Here is a 19214-nt window from a genome sequence, read left to right on the forward strand (position 1 = left end):
TATTTGGCTGTTGCAGAATTTTGTATGTATTAAAATTAATAAGGTGCATATATTATTTATACATTAAATGCTCCATAAGAAATATGCATGGATAAGGCCAGTGGTTAAGAAGACTTCATGAAGCCATTATAGATACTTATTTCTGAAATTAATTTCAGACTGAAAGAGCCTTTACTAGATAAGAGTTAGAAATGGGGTACAGGTAATCCTTGACTTACAACCCAATTGAGCCCAAAATTTATGTTGTTAAGTGAGAATTCGTCAAATGAGTTTTGTCCCATTTTACCACATATCTGGCCACAGTTGTTAAGTGAATCACTTCAGTTGATAAGTTAATAACCTGGTTGTTAAGTGAATCTGGCTTCCCCATTATCTTTGCTTGTCAGAAGGTTGCAAAAAGTGATCACATGACCCTGAGACGCTGTAATGGTCATAAGTATGAACCAGTTGCCACGTGTCTGAATTTTGATCATATGACTACATGGGGATGCTGCAAAGGCTGTAACTGTGAAAAATGGTCATAAGTCACTTTTTTCAGTGCCATTGTAACTTTGAACGGTCACTAAATGAACTATTATAAGTCGAGGACTACCTGTACTCACAATAAGGAACACTGCTCACTTAACCTTTTGGGCACCAGGGACCAGTTCCATGGAGAGAGATTTTTCCATGGACCAGAGGGGGCATGGTTTTTTTTTAATATTTATTTATTTATTTATTTATTTAGTTGGTTGGTTGGTTGGTTGGTTGGTTGGTTGGTTGGTTGGTTGGTTGATTGGTTGATATACCGCCCTATTCCCAAAGGACTCAGGGCGGTTTACAAGGCAAAATTTAAAAACAATCCAATATAAAATTAAAATAAAATTAAATTAAGTCTAGCCGCAAAAATTAAATCACAATTTAAAAACATTAAACCCCTCAGTCCAGACCAGATAGCTCAAAGAGCCAGGTTTTTTAGGTCCCGGTTTTGTGTGCTGCTTGCATCCTACGGATGGGGTTTTGCTTGTTTGTGCAGACCGGTTGCTGGCATGTGGCGGCCCGGTACCGGTCCACGGACCAGGGGTTGGGGACCCTTGATCTAGGCTAATGAAGATCTTTTGGATAGCAATAGTCTAAGATTTCAGTTTACTTTTAAACTGAAAATATCATGAACATTTAAGTAAAGCAAAAAAAATAAAGTTAATACCTTTCTACAGCTTTATTTTTGTTCTAAAAGAAAGGCAATGGGCAATACATTTCGAATAGGAAAATTAGTCAAGTGAGTCTCTGACCATTCCCCATGCTCTTTTTTATTTAGACAGCATCATTCTGTTGCTGCTTTCATTAACGAAAATCAGAGAAAGTAATGTGTGATTGCCCTGAATGATGACCCCTAGCTTACTAATCACTGAAACAACCACATGAGATTTCACACTCATTACTTTGGTAAATAGCAATAAAGGATATTAGAGACAGTTCATGGATTTTGAAAAGTTGGTCAGTTTCAAACATCCAACAACTGGCCAATAATCCACCCAACATTTCTCCTGGAATGTTCATGAATTAAGTGTTTAGAACAAAAGTAATGTGATAAAACTGTAGCAATTTTTAGACAAGCAAACATTTACACGATTTTCTTCAAATTATAGGGAAGTTCAGACCTTTTCCTGACATACTTCTCCCCTCTTTTATGAGAGAAATAATAAAAATGAAAAGCAAAATCTATTGTTGCTTGAATTTAATTTCCATTTCAAAAGAATGATGGGAATTTTTAACAGCTAAGCTTTTTCTTGCTTTCCAGCATTTACAATAAAACAATTTTCAGGCTACTCAGAATGTTAAAAAATAGCTTCATGCTAAACATGAAATATAACAGGCTTGCCTGGTTTCAGGGTATGTAAGGAAGGCATTAGTTTCCATGTATCATCACTGACATTTAAAGAAAGTTTTCATAGCTAGCCACATATAGTCAAATAGACACATCAAGTAATTGCCTAGTTGCATAGCTAATTAAGATATGACAAGGGTACCACAATGGTTAGTCGAGGAACTTATTAGTCCAATCTATTTCACAAGGTTGTTGGGATGAAACAAGATAAGGTTAATAACACATTTTTAAAAATATTTCCTACAACCTCAGGAACAGTTCTGTGAAGATATTTCTCATTGCAACTAAATATGCTTTTTAAGAGTGCAATATAAAGCACAAACAATATATAATTTAGATACACACTGGAAATATTTTTCCATACTATAGAAATGTTTAAAATAGAACACTGCTGATTCTTATTTACCACTCTTATCAATTTATCGATCCATCCATCATCCATCCATCCACCCATCCATCCTTCCATCTAAAGTAAATATATATTGACAGAAAGATGACAATTTATATGACCCTTTGGATTATCCAAATACTTGCCTGGAATATATCCCACTGACAATGTCATTCTGAATGGAGTCTTCTGTGGACAAGTTGGGGCCAGCAGCCTTAGACACAAGTAAAACCACTAAGCCTCTCATCTGCATATTGTTCCTGGTGTCAGACACAAAGCCTCTAGAAAAGAAAAGAAAAGAAAAATAAGTCTAAATAGTCTATAGAATTCTCCTAAATTTACTTTCTGTCAAATGTGTTAGCTTCATAGAATATCAGGCATTAACATTGTTCATATAATATTCCCAAATGGAGGCTTCAGTGAATTACACAGGTAGTCCTCAACTTACATCCATTCATTTAGTGCCCATTCAAAGTTACAACAGCACAGTTATTTTCAGCCCTACCAATTCCAGGGAGTTCTGGGGGTTGCAAGGCTCTGGGGCCAGTAAGCTGCAAACTGCTTACTTTTGCAGTAAATGATATTGGGGGAAAAGATGGCAAGGCACTTAAAGGTAGTCCCAGATTTACAACCACAATTCCATTAGTGACTGTTCAACAGCACTGAAAAAAGTGACTTATGACCATTTTCACACTTGCAACTGTTGCAAAATCCCCTTGCTCACGTGATCAAAATCCGGGTGCTTGATAACTGGCATGTATTTATGACAGCTGCACCATCCCGGGGTCATGTGATCATCATTTGAAACCTTCTCAGCTGGCTCACAACAAGCAAAGGAAGGAAGCTAAAGCAAAGATCATCATTTGAAACCTTTTCAGCTGGCTCACAACAAGCAAAGGAGGAAGCTAAATTCACTTAACAGTCATAATATTCACTTAACAACTGTGGCAAAAATGTTGTAAAGTGGCATAAATCACTTAACAACTGTCTTGCTTAGCAATAGAAATGTTGGGCTCTGTTGTCACTGTAAGTTGAGGACTACCGTACCTGAATTTGAATAACCATTTGAATACTGAGCAGGTTATTTTGAACATGCTGAATGATGGTCATTTTTCGATCATGTAAAGATACTTTAAACAATGATTCAGGCCACTTTCTCAATGTTTCCCATTCAAAAAGCAGTGACAAATTATTTTATTTATTTTATTTATTTATTAATGGGATTTATATCCCGCCCTATCTCCTGAAGGACTCAGGGCGGCTAACAACAATAATTTTAATTATTATTTGCCAAGAACACTATATAAACTTTGGAAATCTTTTTATTTTTTGAAATAACAATGTTAAACTAGCCAAATGCAGCAGACTTTGTTGTCTTTAAACAGAAAAAAAGAAAAGTGAATAAAATGTGGTTCTGGGAAAATCATTATGTATTTCCCCCATTTGATTCTGCTTATTAGAACTTCTTTTTTTTATTAAAGAGTTTTACAAAAACAAAATTTTACAATATATCCCCAAATCCCTCCCACCCCAAACCCGCCCACTTTCCCCCCCACTTCCCAGAGCTAAATACAGGATTATAGTTACAATAATCATATTCTAAATAAAAATTATGCATAATATACAATTAACCAAATTCATAATGTGCTTTAACTCCTCTTTAACATAACTACAAACAAAGTACCAATAACAATATCCCACTAAAATCTACTCATAAGCTAAATGGAACTTTTTGGTCCCATATTTGTTTTGAATATAATTTATCCATCTCCTCCAAACTTCTTGATATATATTTGATCTTTGACTCATTGTATCTGTATTTAGTATTTCTCATTGTTACGAAACTCCTAAAGCAACAGTTTGTGTATTAGAGGCATTATATTCAAGAGGAAGTTTTGTTTTATATAGCATATACAGAAGGGTGTAAAAATGCAAATAAAATTAATATACTATGCCATTAGAGACAGGACAGTTAAGCAGTTAACCCTGAAGGTATTTTTCAAGTTGTATAACTGATTTAAATGAAATCAGTATTCAAACTAGGTGCTCAAAATTCTAAACTTAGAAGCAAAGTTCGGTCTACATATCCATCTTCACTGAGATTGAATGAAAATGTAAATGAAGTCAATTACCATATGACAGAAAATACATAAAAATAGAATATAGAGACAGTGAAGCACCAATCTCTGAAATATTTCATTTTTGTGAGAAAATAGCTAATTCATAGCAACTCCGTGCAGAGAAATAGTGGACACTATTAAGCAAGAACATAGGCACAAATTCATATAATATCCATGCATGTGACCTAAACCATCTAGTGTTCCATGTGGTTATTTATGCTTCCTTTCCAAATCCGAGCTAAGAATTAAAACTTCTTTTCTAGCCCTCCAAAGTTATAAACAGACTTATATTAAAGACACGGACTCAGTCTTCGCTAAAGTTAATTGCAAGAGATTTGAAGCAAATAAGCCCTACGGTAATCCTCCTTTAGTAATCAGAAGCTACGGCAATCACTTGAAATGGCTTCAGGGGTCATATTCACATTCTACCTGAATCCATGTCCCTAGAGATATTCAACCCATGTCACAGGTACATAAGTCTTCCAGATGGTGCAATTATTCTTGATGGGTACGTAGCAGAAGACAGGTTCCTCTAGGGGAAAAAAGCAGCTGGAAGTAGCACAAATGGAACTGGGCACAGACACGCACAACTTAACATCAGAATCAGATTCCTTCCTAAAACCTTGGGCAAAATATTACCACAAGTGTAAATATAAACTCACAAGATATAATGTAGCTGGCTTAATTCTAGTTTATCCCTCTTGTTATTATTAAACGCTATGCCTTCAGGCTAAATTGAATTAGACCTGTACAACGATCCACTGCAAATCCAGGTTTACAGAGCAATTAAACAACTGGAGGAAAACCACAGTTATTCTCAGTGCTATTCTTGTGACAAAAATAAGTTTTAAAATTAACAAATTGCTATGTAAATGCAGAACTCTTTTGTGCTCTTGACTTGAAATGAAGAGGGAAAGCCTCGCTTAGAAACAAGCACACTACTGAAGTGTGCCGATACAAAGACTCGCACCACCCACACATGCAGTAACACGGGATAATATTTTTTATGCTAAAAGAATTACACCTCCTACTACTGTCCATCTGTTTAAGAGAATAAATCAACCAAGCATAAGCATTCTTATGGAAGCTCTGCATACAGTACTTCAACTTCCAATGTTCAGAGCTATTTCTCTTCTCAGCAGAGATAAGAGATAAGCTTATAATTCCAGTGGTTTCCACTCATTGAAACATTTTTGGCAAAAGGAGGGGCAAACATTTAGAATTTGGAGGATATTTTTTATAAAGGCCATTCAACAATTACATTTTAGCAATCATATCTACAGATTATCAGACAAATCAGTGTACAGTGTAAAGACTAAAGACATACTTTTTAAATTTTTTAGAAGAATTCAAGGAAGAAATTGAAACATGATTAACAATTCACATCCACATTTAAAAAATACAGCGTAACTTTAATGGCAGCATTTACAGAATACATTAAATTTGTGTTGCATGTGACAAGGAAAATAAAGTGAATAATTGCAAATTACCTACAACATATGTCTAAAAATATAGAGGGTATAAATGAATTTCTATGCCTTAGTGGAATGTTCATTAAATATTAAGAAATTTTAAGACATACAAATGCTAGTAGAATAATACTCAGTAAGTACATAGTCTCTTATAAAGAATAAAATATTGAAAAATGCGAAAATAGCTCTGTATAGATTGTCTCATATCTAACAAAGAGGGTAGTACAGAGTCAAGAGTCAGTAGAAACATAAAAATAAATTTAACATGGGAACAAAGTACTTAAGTGTATTGGAAAAACATGAGAAGAAAGGATCACGAATTAATGGATGCTGAATGACTGTGGACTGAAAACAACAGGGAGTGAACAGTATGAAAGAAATACACGGATATAAATTGGTTATTTAGAAAGAATAAACTAGAAGTTGCAAGTGCGTATAGTCAAGGCGATGGTCTTCCCAGTTGCAATGTATGGCAGTGAAAGTTGGACCATAAGAAAGGCTGAGCGCCAAAGAATTGAGGCCTTTGAACTGTGGTGCTGGAGAAGACTCCTGCGAGTACCTTGGACTGCAAGGCGATCAAACCGGTCAGTCCTAGAGGAGATCAACCCTGACTGCTCTTTAGAAGGCCAGATCCTGAAGCTAAAACTCAAATACTTTGGCCACCTAATGAGAAGGAAGGACTCACTGGAGAAGAGCCTAATGCTGGGAAAGATTGAGGGCAATAGAAGAAAGGGACGACAGAGAATGAGGTGGCTGGATGGAGTCACTGAAGCAGTAGGCGTGAGCTTAAAGGGACTCCAGAAGATGGTAGAGGACAGGAAGGCCTGGAGGAACGTTGTCCAGAGGGTCGCGATGGGTCGGAAACGACTTCGCAGCTAACAACAACAAGAAGTTGCAAAACAAATATATGATGGAAAAGCAAATGAATTAAAGGGAAAGGAAAGACTGAGAAACCATGGCTGGGTTGAGATTATTTGTACCAGTTATAAATGCACACACAGGAACTATCAGGAACCTCTTATTCAAAACATATTTTCACAATGATTGTACATTAACTGTGGAGGGGAGCTGCATAAGCCTAGTAAATGATGCAGCTTACTTGAACATGTTTCCTACAGTTACCTTCTGAACTTGGATTTCTGGACAGCTCTCTAGTAGGTATCAGAGCTGTGGAAGGCATCTGAAAGAGTGCTCTACAATTTCTATTAGCACATATAAAAAGCATTTCTTTTTGCCCTGTTAAAGCATTTGTGTCTTTCAGAAATTTTAAGTGATGGCTTAGAAACTACTCAGTTAATATATCTGTCACTCAAGATATCTCACTAAGAAATACTGAGCTGTGAGACTCTACTATAGCTGAGTTACATCTGGTAGTTTCCAAAATGTAAAACATTTTCAACCATTTTCACCTCTTATTTGAGTCAGATTATAATATGAAGCAATCAGGAGCACAAGCATACATGATGCTTACTGAAGAAGCTCAAAGACAAAAAAAAAGTAAACATGTACAAAAAAAGCACCTATGCAAAAATTCCAGGTTGTAAAACCTACATTATACTTTTAGTCTGTTGCGTAATCCCATCATCCACATATTATTGTGTACAAAAGCAGATGACAGTTTCAGTAACTAAAGTATTGTTTCCGCAATATCAAGCGATTTATTAACTGTGAAGAAAGATTCGATTTTTCACACAGTGTAGATATTGAACCCTTTACAGTTAATAATTTGTGGAAAAGTAACTTGAAAATTCTGATACATTTCCCATAGATGTGTTCATCCCTGAGAGAGCTCAAGATTTCAAAAGGTGAGACATTTAAGCAACTTGTGGTTTTGGAAATGTTGGTTTCCACAGCAACCAGCATCATTTTCTTTATATAGCATTATAAACAGATGGCAAAAAAAGAATGCCTGTGTTTCTTTGCCAGCATGTCAATAAAAACTTTAGTACTATAGTACTGTATATTTGAATTATTTAACAATCCAGGTATACTACCCACAGAACTTACTGTTAGTCAAATGTTGGTAAATTTTTATTCTCTCAATGTTTTGTTTCTTAGGTATCTTTTGTTAATTAGCTATCTTTTCTTAAATTTCTTCTAACACCCACATTTTCACAATAAAGTGTTTAACACAAAAGAATGAATCTATGTCAGGAGAGCTATAAAAACCTGAATGGAACACTTAATGAAATGGGAGCTGATAAATTGGTCCCTTTCAGACTTAATACCAAATCAGGATTACAGTTACATGAACAATGCAAGGGCCCTCAAAACTGCAGTACCACTTCTTTTCCTCTTCTCTTCCCTTGCAGGCTTCATTCTCTTAAAGAAAATCATAAAAGAAATATGTTCATGTGAACACGAAACTAAACTGTTCACAATCACACTCTGCTCATCTACCATCTACAAACTCAAACCATTTGATGTTCTAGCTAGATATGATGTGAAGCTACAAGTAGTGGATTTACAATCACAATTGGGACTGGGAAGGCTGTCATAACTCAGTGAGGTGAGATGTCATGTGACTGCAGTGACTTAACAGTGGCAATCCTGGCACACACACACACACACACCCCACCCCAGTTGCAGTCAAGAACCAGGAATCACAAGTTGTTAAGCAATTTTCAGCCCCATCCAAGCCATTCTGGGCATGATCCCTTCCAGCTAGGAACTTCAATGAGATAAGGAGTGCCTCCAACTCTGCTCTTTGACTGCTCTGCACTCTGCCTTCTGGGGCGGCAAACAGTCCCAAAATCATGCAGTTTTGGGGCTGTTTGCAATCCCCCAGAAAATCTCCGTCAATCCAGTCTACCCCAAGCATTCATTTGCCCAGCTACCTTCTCGTACCCCGCCATAACTGAAGCAGAAATGGCTCACTGCTGTCTCCTTTTGGGACCTGCAACCACCATGCTACCCCTGACACTCCAACTTCTTTGTCACATGACTCCCCACCCCACCCCAGCAGTGCAGCGCCAAGCTACAGCCCCACGAAATGCCAGCAATTATTTGTTTGTCCCAATTCCCCACACCAATCTCTCACCTTTTGTGCCTAGTCACCGCAGCCAAAGCAGAAGCACTCACTGCCTTTGTTTTCTCCTTCAGCTTCCGTAGTGGAGATTTCCTACATGTGACTCCCTGAGCTTTTAAAATGCTATGCAGTCCTCATAAAGCTGGGCTGTCACACAGGCTTCCATGTTCGGCTTACAGTCACACTTTCAGCCTATTGAAGCAAGCCGATCTTGTAAGCCCCCCACTTACTTTCTACCTGGATTTTCCAGATAGGTTGCGGTTAGAGCATATTAGGCACACAGCTTTGATCAACAGCCAGGGAAGTAATTAAGGACACATTCAAATCACTTTCAACCAAACAGTGAGGCACAACGGATTCTTTATGAAGCACCACCCTTGAAAGGGCTGTTCGAGCTCAGATTCTTCTATCCCCTTTCTACAGCTACCCAGGCTCTTCCCTGCTACCCAGTCACTCACCGGGTCCATCATTCTGGATGTCACTCCACTATGGTTTCTCCCCCAGGCACCTCCACTCATCCAGCTCACTCACCCAGCTCCACTCTCCACTTGGGTGTCTGGCACCTCTCTGTCACTGGCTTCCCCACTCATCTGGTCAGCTCGCCTCTGCCATCTGCTGGTACATCTGGTGCCACCCTTTGGTCACTGGCTTGCCCACTCGCCTCAGTTTGCCTGTGTTATGCTTGGCGCCCTCTCTGGTCACTTGCTTAGCTACTCATCTGGGTCACCTTGCCTCCCCCATCTCCTTTCCCCTTTCATGATTCCAGCCAACTCTCCCCTCAAAAGTCTTCCTGCCCAAAACCTGACAGAATCCCCCTTCTTTCTTTTCTCCGCCTCTTCCTCAAAGCTCCAGGGTTCCGGGCCTCTCCCCACTACATTTGGAATACACGGAGACTCAGTGAACTTAAAATAACAACAAAACTTTACTGGTTATAATGTACATTTCTTCTTTCTTACATGCACACATTCATCCACACTTACCCATGTCCCGTTCAACAGCCTAGCTAGAGCAGAGGTGGACCCCCGCTTTACAATCTGTGAAGTACAACTCCCAGAATTCCTGAGCCACCATAGCTGACTCAGGAATTCTGGGAGTTGAAATCCACAGGTCATAAAAGGGCCATAGTTGCCCACCTCTGAGCTAGAGGGATGGAAGCCACCAAGTCTGGGTTCAAAAATGACTCGAAGAATGAACAGGCTTCAGGAGCCCATTTACCTCAAAGGTCCTTGCTTTTTAATTCACAGGATTTGCTTTATTAACTTACAAGCTTCGTAGCTGTCGATGGGACTTGGGGGGGGCGGGATTTTCAATGTACTCAAACCCACCTTTTTTGGCCTGGTTCAGGTGATATTTTTCCCTTTGTTTCCTTAACAACTTGATTCCTTCTTAACTACCTTCCCAAAGGGATCTTTTAGACAAGATTCCTGGCTTTTGTCCACCCTGCTTACATATTGGCTTCATCTTTCAGTATGGCTGCTTCAGCCTAGTCTCCCACTGCTATCTTTCCTAAGGCTTTCTGAAGGCAATGCAGCTTTATAAAGACATTGCAATTTAATTGTTTATTTTAGTTCTGGAAATATTGAAAAGGGAAAAGACAATATGAGAGGATTGTGGGAGTAAAGATTAAAAAAGAAACATATGAATTAAGGGTTTTTACAGATGATTCAGTGCTGGTTCTGGAAGATCCTTTAAAGAGGATTGAAATATTAATGGGAAATTTTAAAAATGGTACATTAGCAGGTTTTAAAATTAGTAAACAGAAGATGAAGATGTTAACAAAAATATGAAAACAGAAAATCAAACAGAACTGATAAATAAAACAGGATTAATATTGAAAAGATAAAGTATTTGGGTATCATTATGACAAATATGAACTATATGCTATTTCAAAATAATTGAGTTAAGATATGGAATGAAGATGGGTGTAATTACAAGTGTCATTGTTTGGGAGAATTCCTGTGATAAAAATGTCTTCTTGAATGATGTTTTCATTTCAAACAATAACTGTTTTGACAATTGCTGCACCATTTAAACAGTAGCAGAAGAATATCTCTAAATGTATGTGGTATAGGAAAAAAACTATGAGTTAAATATAAGTTGCTACAAGATGCAAAGGAAAGAAGAGGACTGGTTTTACTCTGAAAAACAAGGCTTTGAACGTAAAAGGACATGACCTGAGATTTGGCTAGCGTGGATATCTGTGATTAAGGTTAATTCAGATTTTAAAAACCATTATGTTAGATATGCCCTGTTGAGAATATAAAATAGATACAAACCCAGGTTGTTCCCCCAAATACCCTCATGCTTCTCAGCACAAAAAGCAAATAATAAGAAAACACAAATATCATATCAGAATTTGGTCAAGAAGTATGTAAAATAAAATCATGAGAACTGGTGGTAGAGGGATATACAATAATTATCAATGGTTCTCTTATATACAATTATTAGAAAGATGTAAAATAGACAAAAGAATTTATGATTTTAAACATTCTGAGCATAAAACAGAATTGTACACAAATGGTGAACATGTAATTGCTAAAATGTATACACCTTTATTGAAAAGCTGTAGGATAAAATGGGCTAAAATTTTTGGTTATAATACACATATGGAGAAATGGGCAAATATGTGGTTGAAAGGACTGAAATGTATATTATAATCTTAAAAAGAATTTTTATAAGATAATGTACGTTGGTATTTGTCATCAAACAAATTGTCTAGAATGTATAAAGGCACTTCAAATTTATGCTGGAAATGAGAAGAAGGGTCTTTGGTGCATGTCTAAAATAAGCTAGAAAATACTGCAATCAAGTACATACACGGATTCAGAGGATCCTAAAAGATTAATATACAATTGAAACCAGAAGTTTTCCTTTTGGGACTGGTAGACAAACAGCTGGAAAAAGTCATAGAACTTTGTGTACATACCTGCAGGGAGATTATTGTATGCAAAAAATGGGAAAAATTTGGTATTATTTGCAATGGACAAATGGTTGATGAAAATGATGCATCTTGCTGGGAACAGCCGTACTGACTCCTTTGATCTGAGGAAATACAGTATCTACATGTATTGCTGACTGGAAATCCCTTATAGATTTCTTTTCATGAAACAGAAAAAAATGAACGTATGGTTTATGGTTTGATTAAACCAAATAGATTTTAGAAAGAAAAGAGGTAAATTGTAACCTTAGAGTAAGAGGTAAACTTACACTTGTACTCATAACTGCTGTACAGAAAACCGGAAACTTTAGTTTATATAATTATTAGTTTTTATATTTTTAAAAAATCTTTAATAAAAGTATGAATCTACAATAGGACTGCAGCATATAGAAGAAAGCAGCAGTTCACTTGAATAGAGAAGGATACCCAGTCAAGATTTATACTTGGCTTCAAAGAAAGGCATATGAATATAAGGACTCAAGAAAAGGTAGCAGCAGCATGAGATTTCTCCATTCATTTGTAACATTTTGTCTAAGTATGGAGGTATTTTTTTTATTTTTATGACTCTTTAATCCCTTTATCTGAGGTGGAGTTGGGCCAACTGAATGAAGTTGAGCGATTACTAGCCAAATGCCCTTCCTGATGCCTACTTGGAGTTCGCAGCAAATATTGTCTCTTGGCATCCTGATAGAGAAACATCTGCTGCTGCCTAGGATTGAACTCCAACGTCTGTGCCATTCTACGTATGGATATATATTATCTAATAATTTGGAAATATTACTGGTTGGTTGCATGTATGTACCTGTGTTAATCTGATTCCAGTACAAGATGTAGTGTTCATTCTATACCAGAATAAAAAGAGGCAAGAAGCAAGGACATGAGCATTTACTGCTACTGTAGAAGGAATGCATGGTTTCTCTACCTACAGCAGAATTGATAAGGAATATTCCTGACTTCAGTAGGGTTTCAATAGGCTCCAAGTGGTAAACAGAAAGTCTTGACACCTATTGCCTTAAAGAAAATGGTACCTTAAGCAAAAATAACATTAACAGTTTTTAAATCCTATAGTTTTCCTTCAATACACTGAGACTAAACATTCATTTTGAGTTAAAATCTTCTAGAATTTTGGTTCTGGCTATTCTGATTTGCCCTTTATTTCCCACCATCACATTACAGATTTTTCTTTTTTTTTCATAATTGTTTTATCTAATTTTTCAGGAATCCTCAGAAAAAGTGTTTGGTATATATCCTCTTCTTATTTGGCAACTGCAATCTGTTCCTTAAAACAGAAGTAAAATGGTCACCAAGTGAAATATTCATTAAGCAAACCACATAACTGAAGACAAAGAGAGATACAGAAAAGATTGCTGGTTCCTGATGTCACTTTCAGATAAAGTTCTCTTATAGAGTGATGTCAGCATTACTTTCACTCCAAGAGAAATTTAGTTGTAAGAGCACACATTAGCTGGAAACTTTATTATTATCATATTTGTAAAAAAAATTGCTACTTGAGGAATGGCTATATTCTTTGCAAATATTTTGCTGACTTTGTTCACTTCAACATTCCCATTCTTCCTCTTCTATTCTTCACTTGGCATTGCATCTTGGTCATCTTACTTTGACAAAAGCAATTTTAATAGATTTTCTCAAGGGTACCAGTATGTTATTGCTGTATAAATCCCACGCGAGTCACTGAATTGACCAAATCTCTGTGTAAATATAAGATCTTTGAAAACAGACTGAACTAGCCAAGGGTATCAGTTTGAGGAGGCACCACAAAGAAAAGCAAAATTTAAGTTTATTATAAATGTTAGGGAAAAGTTGAAAATATAAAAACCACTTTATTACAAAAATCTAGTATCTGCCAGTAGTCTTGAGCTATTTGCCTGAAAAACCATACCCAGCTATCAGAAGAAAAGAACTGCAAAACCTCAAGCAACTTTGTTAAATCTGAAGAATCTCTAGGATAAGAATGGAATGCAAGGCAAAATTAGATGACATATGTTATTCAAATAAACTTCTAGTTCTAGAATTCTTTAAGTTTAACTATTCATATATCTAAATGCCAAGTTAAATCTAAGCTGGTGCAGGTAATGGCTGAATCAGTATGGTTACCCAATGAAATGTTGTGACTTTAGAAAACCATGTTCTGAAACAAAGTGTTGCAAGACTCAGAAAATTAGGATAATTGAATGTTAATATAGTGTCAATATATAAATTCACAATTGCCACATGAACCAAAATATACTTGTGCATTAAAATGAAATCCAACTAAATCATGCTCATAATGTAGACAAATTTTCAGGGCAAATGAGTTATGGCATCTGAGCATCTTCCTGACATGGATTTGAGACAAATACTGTATTACAATGTATTCAAATATTCTCTCTGGTGGCTATGTAATCCTATATATAAATTGGGATGGTAAAGAATTATGGTGTTATATATTGATATAGTAGCTGCCAAATTCTTTGGTGAATAACACAGTCCTATAAACAAACCCAGTACAATCCATTCCAAGTGTCTTGGTAGGCTGAGTTACAAATCTTCTGCTACCCATATTTGCTGTTTTAGAATACACATAGAGAGAGAATGAAAGAGGACCAACACTGTACAGCACCTATATAGAACTCTGCTGAAATCCCACGCAGAAATCTGAAACAAGTGTATAAGAGCCACCCACAGTGAGACATACTTTTTTTTACTAAGCAACAAAAAGATCAGGAGAAGCTACCTGGAAAGATACAAACATACACTAACAGCCCTCTATTCAGAAAGCATCTCCCAGGCTTCCTATTCTTTTCATTTAGAGATATATATATATATGAATCTACATATACATATACATATACATATACATATACATATACATATACATACATACATACATATATATACATATATATATATATATATATATATATATATATATATATATATATATATATATATATATATATATATATATATATATATATATATATAATAACTACAGGTTTATTTTTTTATATTCTAAACCAAAAATTGTATGTCCATGCATACCTACCCAATTTTAGTTGGCCAAGCTACATTTGAGTTCCAGAAGTGTTCCTATACATTTTTATATCTTCCAACAAGTAGTTCATCAAAATTGGCGAGTCCAATATTGGCATTTTTGTCACACCTCCTGCTAATTGACAGTATTTACACCTGCCACAATCACCAGATTCTTGGCCATTTACAATAATGATAGCAAACAAAAACAAGGTAAAAGGGTTAAAATTCCACAGTAACATTAAATATATGTATCAAAATACATTACAAATAATTTAGCATAGCCACCCTTCATCATAGAAAAATTGGAGTTAACCTTTAAAGATAGAAAATTAATAACAGTTCTGCTCTTGATCTGATCATAATAGTACGCAGATATTTAGGGGAAACATTTAAAGAACTGAAGGCGATTCTTACTAATTACCTTATACAACTTAACATTCTAAATTTTAAAGAAAGTGTAAGGCCTCAGTAACTGTCTTTATAAAATGAAAGCTAGTTATTTTAGTAAGAATTTTAAGATTTCTAATCTATTAATGACTGAATTGTAATATTCCACAGTTAAGAGGTAGAGATATGTACTAGCACATTCAACATCTCCTGCTAAAGAACATGGGAAAACTGCAAACCAATGAAGTAAATACAATGAGTCAGAATATAAAACAATACTAATATATTCATTAATATCCATTGGGGGAGGAGCTATCACTTTATAATTAGTGCTCTCCAATAACTGCTTACATTCTTTTAATTTTATCAACTATTTTGCTTTACTTTATTAGATTCTGAAAATATTTCTATGGCTAACCTTTGATCAATACTTGCCTGAGAACTCTATACTTCTCCACATAAGATATTACAATGGAAAAAAGAAACGACCAAGAGTGAATTCTGTGGTGCTTACATACCTACCCATTTTAAATGACAAAAGGAAATATATGCTAAGGAATAGAAAAATTCATTGGGTCATCAGCTATCTTTTAATCAGTGGTGGGATTCAGCCAGTTCGCACCACTTCAGCAGAACCGGTAGCTAATTTTTTGTTGCCCAGGCCCAGAATGGACTTACGGAAGCAGCATCCACCCAGAGAACCGGTTGTTCACATATTTGAATCCCACTACTGCTTTTAATCAATTATACTGAATCAAATAAAACATTTTTTCCCCAAAATGGTTGTATTAACAAATTACTGAGCATCACCAAATAGTTTAATTTTCAGTGATATATCCTTAAATCAAGTTCCTTAGAACAGGGGTCACCAACAGGGGTCCATGGACCAGCACCGGTCTTGGCATGTCAAAAACCAGTCCGTGCAAACAAGCGAAAGCCCATCCACAGGATGCAGGCAGCACATGAAACGCCTCCTCCAGGCCACGGAACTGGTCCCTGGTGCCCAAAAGACTGGGGGCCACTGCCTTAGAATGTACTAGGACATAATATCCAAACTTAATACCAAGACATTCAATTCACTGAGGCAAAGTAGTCTCAATATTATGTTTCATGGTTCTTCCTGAGAAATTAATCCAAGTGTGTAGAAGTGCCACTGAAGCCTACAAAAAGTGAAAATATATTTGGTACACTAATAATTTCAAAAAAGCCTTATAAAATGATTTTACCTATGTAAGCTAGAGAATGAAATAGTATTTTTCTCCATTTTTTGAAATCACTGTACTTAGTTCCTATATTTTTTCTGATTCTTTATATTATATATTAAAGGTACTTTTGATAAATTTCTTTATGATGCAATAACACTATTATCATACCTATCTTTGGAAAATACAGGTAGTCTTTGACTTACAACCATTCATTTAGTGACCATTCAAATTATAGAAGCACTGAAAAAAGTGGCTTATGACCATTTATCACACAACACTTGCAGCATCCCTATGGCCATGTGATCAAAATTTGAACACTTGACAACTGGCTCATATTTAAGATGAGTGCAGTGTCCCAAAGTCATGTGATCTTTTTTTGTGACCTTCTAACAAGTCAATGGGGAAACCAGTTTCACTTAATCATTATGTGACTAACTTAACAACTCTGGCAAGAAAGGTCATAAAATAGGGCAATTTAACAGCTGTCTCACTTAGCAACATAAATTTTTGGCTCAATAGTGGTTGTAAATTGAGGACTACCTGAAGTTGTCCCAAACTACTTTTGTCAGCATTTTAGAAATCCATTGTAAGTAAATGAAAGCATGATCCCATCTATTTCATAAAAGAATAAACACAAAGATAGAAATGATGAGTCAGTGTATATAATATAATGCATGCAAATTATAATGCAGTCTTATCATAATGCAGTTCCAATGGTCAAAAAAAATCACACGGTGCCAACTCTCCACGTCACATGAACATTTTTTTTATTTTTTTCAAAGAGAGAGGGAACAAAATTATAAATCTCCAGCAGAAAAGTCTTGATAAAATTAATTTCCTATGAACCTCTGCACCAGACTGTAATCTTATCAGGAAGTTAGCATATCTTAATGCTCTTTGCTCTAAACCATGCATGACATTCAGAAGCAACATAACATCTGTTCTAGAGTTAATTCCATGCAACTCTAATTTAAAACGATTTCAGACAGCCAGTCAGTCAACACAGGTAGACCAATAATCAGACTCTAAATAAGGAAGTATTATATATTCAGATACAAGAGATACAAGGAGTTTGGGACAGCATAAGAGTTCTAATTATGGCAGGCAGTGTTAATAGTTAAAATGCTATCAGAAGTCGAAGGAGGGGAATATGAGCATTTGGATGTAAGAAGCACTCCTTCAAAAGCTTACTAGAAATATATTGGCCAACAAAGACCAGTTGAACGCTTACCTGGCCGTGTTAAGCAAGGGGTGGTTGGTTCCCACCAATTTGCGCATCTGCATGGCGATGTTGCTCAGCTCGTCGCTCAAGAGGCACCGAAGGCTCATGAAAGAGGTCGGGTAGCCCACAATTTTCTCGGCCTCCGAAACCACTTTGCTCCAATAGGAAGCCGAAGAAAGCGACGGAGAAGTGGAGAAGAGGCATCGCCGCTGCCTGGGCTTTCCACCTCCTTCAGCCCAGAACTGGGCAAGTATCCGGGAGCAAGTTTTAACACAAGGTGACAGCAACACGGGGCGCATCATTACTTCCCAGAAAGCCAAAGTCACCCAGGCAGCTCTTGCTGCTACTTGTCTGTCCCCAAATTGTATCTGTACAACAAACAAGCAGGACCCGCTACAGGTCTGATCATCGGTATCAAGTCTTACTCCGGTCCTCCAACCTCTTAATAGTTTTACTTCTCTCCGCTCGTATTTATGCGCGCCTTACGCTTCTGCTCCGCTCCTTCTTGGGAATCTTCTTCGTCCTACCAGAGAGGAGAATTAGCACTACTACGGCTTTATAAACTCCTTAAAGTCGGTGGGCGGGGTGGAAACGCTGCTCTAAGTAGCCTTCCCGGTACCGAAGCGGCACACACTAATCTCCTGGAGGCAGCCATCTTAAGTGTCGCAAAATGACAGACAGGAAAATCAGGGAAGTTACATTTTTTGCACCGTTTCTGTACCTTACGGTATTGCCTGGGAGCGCAGTAATCTCTGGAGGAAGGCGAGTAGTTAGTACAGTTCCTGAGTGTCGAGCTCTGAGTTCCAAATTGTCGTAGGTGTGGTCCTCCAGGCTCACCGTAAAGCGGAGCGCAAAGTTCGTGATTCCTGAAATACAATCTGCATTCCGGCTACATAGTAAATATTCTGAAATTATTCCTTGAGTTCTACTAAGAATCACCGCCTCTTCTGTAGGATCTTCGTAGAAGAAGGATGCCATGAGAAATCATCGTTAGATCGCTGGTATTTTTGAACCCATCCAGTTCGCGGCTTTTTTAGTTTCATTGACTCGCTGAATAATTTGTTCAATAACAGTCCCAGCTCGAGGAATCTGATTTGAGTATAGTGCAGTTACGCGCGCGTTTAGATTAAAGTAAATCTCTTCAGTGAAACGTCTCCATACTTAAAATTATTCTCTTGAAGCACGTTATTATTAAATTTTATGACATCTGACTTCCAATGACAGGAGTCGGTCACTCTTGGGTTAATTACATTTCAGCAAATACTAGTGAAATCAATTGCACTTACTCAGAGTAAAGTTAAAGTTACAAATTTCCTCATGAAGAACACTTTTTCCAGCTCAAAATTATGAGCTATTGTTTTAACTATAGGAACTTTTTGTAAAAAAAAAAGTTATAGCATATATATCTATGGTGTATTACATGAATAAGCTGTCTACCTATGCATAAGATACTATCAGTTCAAATGTCCTTAGTTCTTTATAAGAGAACATAGATTGCACTTGTGTTCATATTTCTACAAATGAATGGTAAAAGGTTTTCCCAGCTGCTAC

The 19214-nt window shown here is 36.6% G+C and overlaps 1 protein-coding gene across 3 annotated transcripts in view; it reads right to left on the reverse strand.

Moving 5' to 3' along the window:
• The window catches only part of PDSS2 (decaprenyl diphosphate synthase subunit 2), a 98913-nt gene extending 80629 nt beyond the window's left edge, over positions 1-18284 (reverse strand). For all 3 annotated transcript variants that reach the window (XR_014026613.1, XR_014026614.1, XM_081329177.1), the window contains exons 1-2: positions 17673-18284; positions 2402-2536 (exon numbers count right to left, since the gene is read on the reverse strand). Coding sequence is in view for 1 of the 3 variants with exons in the window: in XM_081329177.1 (XP_081185303.1) it covers positions 2402-2536; positions 17673-17965 (428 nt within the window). In the remaining 2 variants the exon portion in view is untranslated. The remainder of the gene's footprint in view (positions 1-2401; positions 2537-17672) is intronic.
• Positions 18285-19214: the final 930 nt, after the last annotated feature.

This window comes from Vipera berus, assembly GCF_964194415.1.
Source record: "Vipera berus genome assembly, chromosome: 1".
NCBI lineage: Eukaryota > Metazoa > Chordata > Lepidosauria > Squamata > Viperidae > Vipera > Vipera berus.